The sequence below is a fragment of the Gossypium hirsutum genome, chromosome A12 (genome assembly GCF_007990345.1).
Source record: "Gossypium hirsutum isolate 1008001.06 chromosome A12, Gossypium_hirsutum_v2.1, whole genome shotgun sequence".
Classification (NCBI taxonomy): domain Eukaryota; kingdom Viridiplantae; phylum Streptophyta; class Magnoliopsida; order Malvales; family Malvaceae; genus Gossypium; species Gossypium hirsutum.
Window position 1 is genome coordinate 40,787,704 of NC_053435.1, and position 11,213 is coordinate 40,798,916.

An 11,213-nucleotide genomic window follows, 5' to 3' on the forward strand; every position below is an offset into this window, starting at 1 on the left:
GTTTTATTTAGAATTACCAGCTTTTCGAAGCAAGTGACTTAAGCGCTATGATTTCATAAAATTGAGTTTTTAATTTAGCAATTGGTAAATTCACATAAATGTTTTATGAATGACAAATTTTCCTATCAAGGAATTGTGGCGAGTTTTATAAAACTTTGATTTTTGTTTTTGTAACGAGTCACGTTCTGAAAAGTAAAGATTTCAACGTATTTTTTTAACCTTCGAGATTTGGCCATAATGTATAGGTCGAATTTTGGGTGTTACAGGTTACCAGCTATAACTACATGTCCTCAAGAGTGATAGTACACTCGTCGTATGGAAGATGGAATGTGTGCGTCTCAAGTCTCCACATTTTCACTAACGTGCTTACAAGTGTGGGGTCCAATATACACCCCTACCCACAATGGCCACGTGCAAAAATCTCGCATTTCTCAAGTAGGGTTTGATTAAAGGTGATTGAAGACCGGGTAGATTACGAATAATTAAATAATCGTTGGAGAAAATAGTCATTGGAAGTGACCATTGGGGGAAAACACTTCTAGCTGAAAGCGTTTTCAGTTAATGTAGCAAAAAGCACTTCCAGCTATAAGCTTTTTCTGCCAATATGCTATCTAAAAGAGTTTTCGTTATTTCAGCCTAATCTTGTAATCTTACAAACAAAAATTCAACCTAATCCAATAATTATTTTTTAAAAATAGGATTTTTATGTAATTCACACCATTCTTCAATATTAAATCTTAACAACCTTAGAAGCAAATTTCATTGGCCCAATTAAATCTCAAAAACTCTTTAAAATAAGAACTTAAGTTGACATTTCTCTAAACCTAATTTTAAGATTAAATCTCGATAATTCTTGAAGCAAACCATATCATCAAGTTTAAACAACTGTTAGATGAAAACTTTATTTAAAAAACAAGAAGATTTATTCAAATATTATAACTAAAAAAAGAGTTAATAAACAATATTTTTATTTATCTGAAATCATCACTTTTCTGGCAAAAATATGTGTAGTAGTTACTTTTTGAAACTCATCCATTAGTGTAGGATTTGGCTGCAATAATATTCCTCCCAGATCCAGCCAGCATTGTGATTATTTAAATAAATACATATATTTGATTAAGGTTGAATTTGATCATAGTTTCGACAAAATCAAACGGTTAAGAACACTAGGAGTTCCAAAAAAGGGTCACACCCGATATTCACCTCCTTCAAAAGTTTTGGCATTTTCATTTTCGTCTCCACCACTAAAAAAGGCCCTGCGTCCTTCGAATCGATTCGATTCGATTTCAGCATCTTTTAAATCCTCTCAATTTCTCAGATCTTTCCCAGTCTTTTCTGCAACCATGAGTAAGGCACCAGGACTCTTCGTCGATATCGGCAAGAAAGCCAAAGGTAATCAAATCCTCCATCTCCTTCCTTCTCCACCGTACGATCTTTCGATATATATTTATATTCCTTTCAATTACCTTTTTTCATTTCTCCCTTTTTTGAATGCTTAGATCTGTTGACTAAAGATTATACCTCGTATCAGAAGTTCACTGTTTCTACTTACACTGTCGCTGGAGTGGTATGCCAAAATAATCTCTTTTACACCTTGAATTTCGATTCATGTTAATATCGTAGCTGGGGTGCGATAGTTTATTCTATAATGACACTCCGATTTGCTCGCTAGGACTTGATATATATAGAGAGGGGTCCATATCTGTGTGAAACTAGTGCTTTCATGATTTCAGGCTCTATTTATGTAATTGTGAACCTTGAGTTTTGGAGTAGTTCAGTCTAATTTGCAACCAAAAAAAAAGGGGTTCGAAAGGTGTAACTTATAATTGAATGTAGATCGTGCATTTGAGAATCAAGGTTCTTGTTATTTATTCTTTTCCACTGAAAAGAAACCTGTTTTAGGGTGATTCCCTGGATTTCTTATGAATCTTTGGACTCAAAACATTTTGTTGCCAATCTATTGTCGGTGAACCTGTGTTTGCAGATGGGACTGTTTTCGTCTGAATTGATATTACCACTTTTTTTGGTTCAAAAAGTGTAATTCGAATGAATGCAAGAGATATTCCGCTCTGAACCGAACCAAAAGTTTTAAATTTTACTTGTTCTCAAAGTTTTCCTTGGCGGTTTGAATTTTGATTTGTCTGCTGAGGTTAATGAACTTTCATGTGGTTTTCTTTAGCTAGATCCTATAATTTATAACTGCCAACAGGTGACGTTGTTCTATTTTATTCCTCATTTGCCGTCTTATATATATATCAGGCCCTTACATCAACTGCTCTAAAGAAAGGAGGACTTTCTACTGGGGATGTTGCTGCATTATACAAGTACAAGAATACTCAATTCGATGTCAAAGTTGAAACCGACTCTAACGTGGGTTCTTATGGTTTTCACTTTCTTTCTTTTGAAACTATTAAATAACAGTAGCCTAATCCAGCTGAGCGTCTTACATTCTTACATTCTTTTTCCAGATCTCAACAACACTTACATTCACTGAGATTCTTCCATCCACGAAGACTATTGCATCGTTCAAAGTGCCTGATTATAAGTCCGGCAAGGTAGGAAGCTACCTCTCCTAAGCAGAAATGTTTTCCATGTTGATGATTTTGATGTTTAATAGTACGTATATGCTATCTATTTTGCAGTTGGAGGTTCAGTATTTCCATGACCATGCAACCGTTACAACAACGGTTGGTTTGAACCAGACACCAGGCGTTGATGTCACGGCGACCATTGGGACACCCACTATTACTTTTGGTGCAGAGGTAGGTTATGATACCACCTCTGGAAATTTCACAAAGTATACTGCTGGTATTAGCGTGACAAAACCGGATTCCTGTGCTTCGATAATTCTGTAAGCTTTTGTACATTAATGTATTTACTCCACATGATTTTAAAGGTGAATTGAATTGAGAATTTTCTAATATTTGACCCTGATTTCTTTCTCTTATTATTTTCAGGGGAGACAAGGGAGACAGTATAAAAGCATCATATGTGCATTACATGGACCAGCAGAAGAAGAGTGCTGCTGTGGGTGAGATCAGTCGAAGGTTTTCCACAAATGAGAACACGTTTACTGTTGGAGGGGCGTATGCTGTTGATCATCTCACTCTGATTAAAGCTAAGCTCAACAGTCATGGGAGGCTTGGAGCACTGCTGCAACATGAAGTTGTACCGAAGTCGTTGTTGACAATCTCCAGTGAGCTTGACACAAAGGCCTTGGAAAAAAGTCCCCGGTTCGGATTGGCGCTTGCTCTGAAGCCCTAATTAGGTTTTTTCATTTTTGGCTATTCAATGATGCTTTTGGAATTTGATACGTTAAAATTTTTTTTCTTGGAGATTGATTAAGGGTGGCAATAAATAGTTCCACAGATGATAAATATTCATTTCTAGGTTCTCAAAAGCTGTGGATGGATGTTTGATGATACTTTAGGCTTTTCCATGATTCAATATTGTAAGTTTTGAGCCATTTGATAATGGTACATTTAAGCCTTGTTTTGTCGAGGTCTTCCTTTTAATTGGTCGAAAGCTGTTTGATTTTTTGCGCAAAAGTTTTATTCATTCCAGTCGCCTTCTTTTAAGGTACTCCATCACGACCTTATAAATCCTGACAATTCACGTACTTCCGTGTAACTGAAATTATTTAATAGGAGGTAGAATACGCCCCCTCACTACGCCTTGCAAAATCGAAATAAATTTTAAAATATGATAAATATCACTAAAATTATATTTTACATCAACATACGAATTCTTGAATTACTCTTAACAAACAGAAATTGAATTAGACAGACAAATTATTAAAAATATAAAATCAATTAAGACCCCGAAATAAAATAACATAAAAATGACATCAATACATGCATAAAACTAATTACTAGTGAGTAAAAAATATATCAATCTATATTACATTAAAAAACTTTAATACATCAAACACATAATTATACTTGTGTTTATATTATTTTTTGTGTATTAAAAATTTATTTATAATTTTTTTTCTGCTATATAACTTTTATTTATTAAAAATGTCTTTCTATTCTTAAAAAAAGGCCCTTTTTTCTCTAAAGCATTAGAAGCTATAAAGGTGAAATCTATTCAATCTAGAAAAAAGAAAGGGTCAATATGCAAATTTGGCACTCTATTTTAATTGTATTTTGGATTTTATCAGTTCACTTTAGCTTATTGAATTTTGATTTTTATTAATTTTTACTATAAATAACTTGAAGACAAATCTAATAAAAATATGTTTAATTACTTAATATAATCTTAACTTTATACTATTAATAAAACTCATGATTTAGAATCTCATGTGTTGGCTTGATAGTTAGGGTGTTCACCGTCCCAGGTACGGCTTGAGTTCGAGTCATACTAGTTGTGTCACTGTTAGGGCTTTGCCGTAAAAAAAAACTCTTTTGATTGAGTTTGTATCACGGGTTAAAAATCTCATGTTTAATGGATTTATAATCAAATTCTTTACCACTTCATCGATAATAATATTTGAGTAAACTTTTTAAAAATAACTTTTAAATTAATGTATATAGATTGTATGTTATTTTTAAACATACATTTGTGTTTTAAATCAGTGGTTTTCACAAGCATATGCGTGTGATAAGATTTTTAGTATTAATAAAAACTCTTATTTATAAAAAAAATGAAATTAATTTTTCTTTATTATATTTTTTACTTTTTTAAGATTTTTCCATTTAATGAAAATTTGAAGTTAATTTATTAATTTATAGTTTTTTTTATAAATTAACTTATTATTAAGTATTAAAATAAAATATTTGAATAATATTTCTTTTATATATTTATATAGTTTTCAAGCCAACAATATCAACATCAAATGGTATATTTTAATTAAAAAAAATCAAAGTTGATACAATTTAAGGTTTATTGGCGAGGTTAAATAATATAAAAATTGAGTGAAAATTTTATGTATACACTTATAATGGTAAGTTTCCATATTTATTTATAATAAAGTGGTAGATTTGTCTTATAACTAAAAAGAGAAAAACAAAGCCAATAGGTATGTATTATACTAAATTTAACTATTTGATTTGATTTTTATTACCAATAAAGTGGGTGAATAGATGATATAAGCCCCGCTAATATAATATTACTACTAACCCTACTATATGGACCTAATGCCTAACCTTAAATATCATTGAATGAAATTCCCCCTTGCATTATTATGAAAATTATTCCAATTTAAGTTTCTTCTTTCTGAAAAATAAACCTCATCATTTTAAACAACGCGGAAAAATACTCTTTTTACCACTTAACATATATAATAAATTTTTAAAAATAAATAAAATAGAGGAATATACAGAGACGAATCTAGGGGACTAGGGGTGTTCAAACTTCGGTTAAAAACTGAATTAACCAATCAAATTGATCTAATTCGGTCGAAAATCGATTAAATTTTTTTTTGGAATTTTGGTTAATGGTTAATTCGGTTTGAAATCGGTTAATTAACTCAACTTAATAAATGATATTATATATTATATGCATTAGGCTATTACTAGTTCGGTTAATCAGTCAAATGAACATTATATATTTATTTTTTTGATATATTTTATATGTGTTTTAACAAAAAAAATATAAAGTTCGGTTAATTTTGTTAGACGACCAAATTAGCCGAAATATTTCGGTTCAATTAATTGTTTTTTGAAAAAATTTTGGTTCGGTTAACGGTTAAAGGATTAAAAAGTTTGATTAATTCAGTTAATAGTAGTTTGGTTCGGTTAATCGTTTGAACAACCTTAAGGGGGCTGGTAGGGGCTAGCCCTCCTAAAATAGAAAATTTTTCATTTAGGCTCTTTATAATCTATAAATTTTTAAATTAATAATGATAAAATTGCACTTTAACCCCCAAAAAGATAAAAGTTTAATTTAATCCTCTAAAGTTTATAAAGATATAAACTATTAAAATGATAAAATTATATTTTTATTATCATAAAAATATATAATTTAATTCCGTCCAAAAAAAATTTCTGACTTCACCCCTACTCTTAAGTCGTATTTTTAAATCTACCACTATTTAATATTTTGGATAAAGGAGGTCTGAATATGAATAAAAGATTACAAGGATTTTGACTTCAAATCGTAAAAATAATTCCAGGAATTTGAATTGTTAAATTGTTTTGTAACTTTGTAAGACATGGTGTTTATATGGCAGACACCCCTTCATGTCTTTTCTCCATAACGCTTAATTTATTGGTAATAAATTTTAAGATGCTTTTAAAAATCAACGATTGACTCTTTGCCCTCAATAATAATAAAATCAGCAAATAGCTTCCAACATTTCTCAAATTCTCAAGAAACATATTCAACAAATAGATTATGCAAATATGGTTAAACCTAATTGGTTTTTTTTTTAATTTTATTTTATGTAGTTAGGTGCAAAAATCTAATAGATTTTCTTCCTTTTTTTATTAGCAATTCATGCATCTGTCAAATTATTTTACATTATTAATCATATAGATATGTTACTTATTATAAGCATATTACCATATCTATATTTGCTGAAAAAAAAGAAGAGTAAAAGTCATATTCCCACAGAGAAGGGTAAGAAAAGGGTCATTAAAAGCTAGCATTTATGAGTCATCACATGCACCATTAATATCCCAACCAGCAAAGGAATTTCCCCACCCCCCTCCAATCCCAAAAACCCTAGTGCCAATAGCAACACCATTAAAACACTAAACAAAATCACACCCCAAAAAAGAAAAAAAAAAAAACAAACACAAAAAAATGAAGCCTTGGGGAAATTTAGGAGTTGTAGAAACCATTTATGAAGATGAAGTTTATGATGATGATGATGATGATGATAACTCTTCCAACTCTCCTTCACTTCTCTCATCTCCTCCTTCACCTCTCCATTCAAGTGCACAAGCTTGGTATTTTATATATTTACTCTCTTCTTTCTTTTGAAAATTTTTATTACATTTTCTTTGGGTTTTTGTCTTATTTTATTTCTGGGTATTGTATATTATAAGGTCATCGGCAATGGGGTGTAAAACTGACGTGTTGATACATGTACAGGGAACTGCTTTTCACCTTCATAAGGTATGTCTGTGTGTGTGTTTTTTTTTCTCTTCTTGGGTTTAATGATTACTAGAAACTTATCCAATTCTTTCTTTGAAGAATATCTCATCACTTCCAATTTCAAAATAATACAATTGAGTTTTAAGCTTAGTAAAATCCATAGAAACTCAAAGCTAAAAATTTCAGTTTTAGGCTGAGAATTTCAAATAATAAAATTCATTTTCTAATGAATTCCATTTGGTTCAACGATTTAATGTTAGTATGTTACCCACCCAGAAAAGCTATCTAAACGCTGCGTTTACCAATTATTGTTATTGAATAGTTTTGGGTTCCTTTTTTCTTTTCATAGGATCCTCTGATATCCAGAAGCACCTATTTAAGGCGGAAATTAACTGACAAATCAGAATTAACGTTATCCCCGCCGTTAAACATAACCGCCGAAACATTCGCTCTCGTAGTCGATTTCTGTTACGGGACTCACCTCCTCGTAACGCCGTTCAACGTAGCGTCACTCTTGGTGGCAGCGGACCTCCTCGGAATGACGGAGGCCAAAGGTGAGGACGACAGTAACTTGAAGCAGATGACTGAGAATTACTTCCAAAAATTCATCACCGTCAACGGAAGGTACGCGGGGATTGTTTTCAAGTCTTGCCTGGCGTTGCTCCCGGACGCGGAAACTAGGTCCTTTCTCGTTAGTAGATGCGTAGAGGTTATGAATTTAACGGAGGATGGTAAGGGCTTGGACGGTTATTTTGACGACGTTATTTCTTTGCGCGCCGATGATTTCAAAATCGTTGCCGAGTCTATGCACCAACGATTTGAGTACCAGGATTTGCTTTACAGAATCGTTGATTTTTATCTCGAGGTAAGGACAGGACAGGATACTACACAACTTTCTTAATTGAAATTTTAGTTTTTTTATTCATTAAAAACCCCATCAATTAATTTGATTACCATTAATTCAATTAAAATATATAAATTTAAATTTATTTTTTTTAAATTTTCAGTGTGAACTTTTGTTGTAGGTGCATTTAGAAATTTAGGTGTAAGGTGGTGAGTTTATTTAAGATTGTGTATGTAGGAACCGCTATCTTGTTTGGCGTCTATTTATTACTAGTTTTTATGCTTAAGGTTTTCACTAATTTCAATTTTTAAGTCTCTTTTTCTTCTCTAAAGAAAAAGTTCATTACCATGAAATCGGTAAAACAGCCTAAAGAATAAAAATAAAGAAAAAGAATATCTAATTCAAACAATAGGCCATATCACGTTGACGTGGACAGTTAATGTGATTGACAAAAATAATTAGAAGAAGCTAGTTCATGATGTGTCACATGAATAAGCATTCCATTTAAGTACTTATAATCTTTTGGAATTTTTATTAATTCTTATAATTTATATGACTTTTTCAACTATTTCTAAAATGAATTTAAATAAATATTGGATGTCCGCATTTAAATAAATTTGGATGTTATTTATTTAAGTTTATCTTAAACCTGCGTTTTTTAAATTTTTTTAATAATTTTTAAATTTTTTTTAAAAATATTTGTTGATATAACATATATATCGACATTTTTATGTACATGGCATATCATATCAACTTATTTATTCACATGATAGGTCACTGTCAACTTTTCATTGCTTTTGTTAATCACATTAATATCTTATTAATTGTCAAATCGGTTTTCATTAACGAAAAGATTTAATTGGCTTTTTTTCTTAATAAAAATTCAATTGGTGCACATTTGATTGATTGGTTTTTTTAATTTTTCACTAAAGGTTTTTTTTCCTAATAAAATCTAAAATTTTTGAAACTTAAAACGTGTGAGATGATGATTCTCATATTTTTCTCACTTTAAATTTTGAAAACATATTTTGCATGCTTGGATTTAATAAGAATATGGTATGTTTTACGTGCTGATATCAATATTTTTTTTATATATTTTAAAAATATATGCCAATGAAGTTTTGTAGTATTTGCAAAGGTTGAATTATTAGGGTCTTCAACACTTATTTGAATTTTACTATACGTAAAACATGTGAGATTTTATTTACTTTAAACTTCACCATGCATGGATTCTACCAATTTTTATTTTAATTTAAATTTGAATGTATTTCGGTTATTAGTCCTTCTGTTAATGCATTGTAATAAAATTCTAATTATGCAGATTAATGATTACAATTATAATTCAAATATGTGTTGATGAATATAAACTTTAATATATAAATCTGGATAGCATTATCGACTGCTGGTCTACTCGTTAATTAATATTTGATTACGATGAAATTAAAACTTATGGTTTGTGCAGGAGCACAATGGAAAGATAACGGAAGAGCAGAAGACGCAGATATGTAATTCCATAGACTGCAACAAGCTCTCACCTCAACTGCTCTTACATGCAGTGCAAAACCCTCGAATGCCATTGCTGTTCGTGGTCCGAGCCATGTTGGTGGAACAACTCAATACCCGCCGTTCCATTCTATCAGCCGCCAATCACCAATACTACTCTCGCAGGCATCGCCCTAGAAACAGCAACAACGAGGACGACGAAAACAACAACGTCACCCTCGGTGAAATTCTCCAACGCGATGCCACCAAGCGTGAAACGGCTCAGCTCAAGGCAGCAATGGACGCCACCAGTTCCCGCATCCAAACCCTGGAGAAACAGCTTCTTTGCATGAAAAAGTTATTGCAAGAATCTGATCATGAGAATGTTATTGAAAGAAGTGGTGGTGGGTGTAGAGATGTACTGGAATCGGGCCGGTCTGCTAGCTTCCATTACGGTTCAGGGAGAAAGATTGAAAGAGCATATAATGGAGCTCCTGCTTCAGCCAGTTTTCGGTTTAGCGGTGGTCCAGAAGAGAGGGCATTGATGTGTTCATCATCGGAGAATTCAGGCATCAAGAAAAATATTGGGCAGAGGTTGATTAAAGGGTTAAAATGCGCATTGCAACCAAAAATGGCACTAATCACAAGAAAAGTTTAACATTACCAGAAAATCGTATATCTTTTTTAATACAAAAGAACTAACTAGCTGAATGGTATATTACATACTGATTCCCATTTTAGTCTTACCCATGCAGTCCATTAGAAACGAAGGGATTCTGATTATGCATAATTAGTGTTCAAATCTTGGTTTGCTTTTGTTTTTTCTCTATGCAACTCATATTTCGTGTATTAATTATATTTTTTCCTATATCATGTATTAGGTTTTTATATGTAAATAATTTAAGTGTGAGATGAAGAATTCAAAAGTTCATAAAAATGAAACCACTAAAAACATGTATATTGCATCATTAAATTTTGGACATTCAAGCATACAAATTTAAATTCGAAGTTTCAAAATTGTGAACATAAATTTTAGGTTTTCTTGGTCCCCTATATTTAAGAGACCCAATTGTTTCAGATGTTAAAGGTTCTGATTGATTTATGATGAGCAGGGTTGGTCACCTTTGCCTCGTGAAGAATTTAGTACAAAGAAAGGGCCCATTTTTTATGCAGCTTTTTTTAAATAAAAAATTATTTTAATTACATTTTTAGTATTGTTATAAAATATATATACAGGGAGTAAATAACAAAAAAAAGTAGAATAATTTATGATACCTTTTTAAAGTCTATATCTATAGACATAAGAAGTATAAATGAAAGAGAACTCTACCTATAATTACAATTAGAGTTTTTAGTAGATCAAAACTTATGTTGATCTTGATGGACATTCATTAAATAATAAAATATTCATAACACTCCCTAGATTATGTGTCTCGTTAAAACTTTACTAAGATAAAAATACCGTGGGAAAAAAATCCTAATGAAGGAAAAAGAGTTCATATATCTATAATACGTACAACATGCTGCTTCATTAAAAACCGTACCAGAAAAACCTAATGGGAAAAAATCTTGGTTAAGGAAAAAAAGAGTACAACGTGTATTTATTCCCCCTCATAAAAACATCACATAATATCTCATATTCTATGTGTTCAATCTTGAATACTAGCTTTTCAAATGACTATTTGAATATATTGCTAAACATTTATATCACCACTCTTTTGAAAGTTATGAGTGAGGAAAAATTTTGGAGAAATATATTTTAATCTCTCCAGGAGTTTTAACAATAATCATAAGAAACTTTAATCATGATTCTTCTATAAAAATATAAATAGGTATTTTGGACCAT

General features: G+C 31.2%; 2 protein-coding genes across 2 annotated transcripts; both read left to right on the forward strand.

Annotated features, from left to right (window-relative positions):
* Positions 1-1,071: 1,071 nt before the first annotated feature.
* LOC107957143 (mitochondrial outer membrane protein porin 2) lies at positions 1,072-3,515 on the forward strand. The gene is made up of 6 exons (XM_016892577.2): positions 1,072-1,392; positions 1,500-1,567; positions 2,260-2,370; positions 2,469-2,555; positions 2,643-2,851; positions 2,958-3,515. The coding sequence occupies exons 1-6, from the start codon at positions 1,344-1,346 to the stop codon at positions 3,262-3,264; spliced, it is 831 nt and encodes a 276-aa protein (XP_016748066.1). The 5' UTR covers positions 1,072-1,343; the 3' UTR covers positions 3,265-3,515.
* Positions 3,516-6,611: 3,096 nt separating this feature from the next.
* Positions 6,612-10,235, forward strand: LOC107957142 (BTB/POZ domain-containing protein At3g49900). Its single transcript, XM_016892576.2, has 4 exons — positions 6,612-6,893; positions 6,993-7,062; positions 7,391-7,906; positions 9,348-10,235. The coding sequence occupies exons 1-4, from the start codon at positions 6,748-6,750 to the stop codon at positions 10,023-10,025; spliced, it is 1,410 nt and encodes a 469-aa protein (XP_016748065.1). The 5' UTR covers positions 6,612-6,747; the 3' UTR covers positions 10,026-10,235.
* Positions 10,236-11,213: the final 978 nt, after the last annotated feature.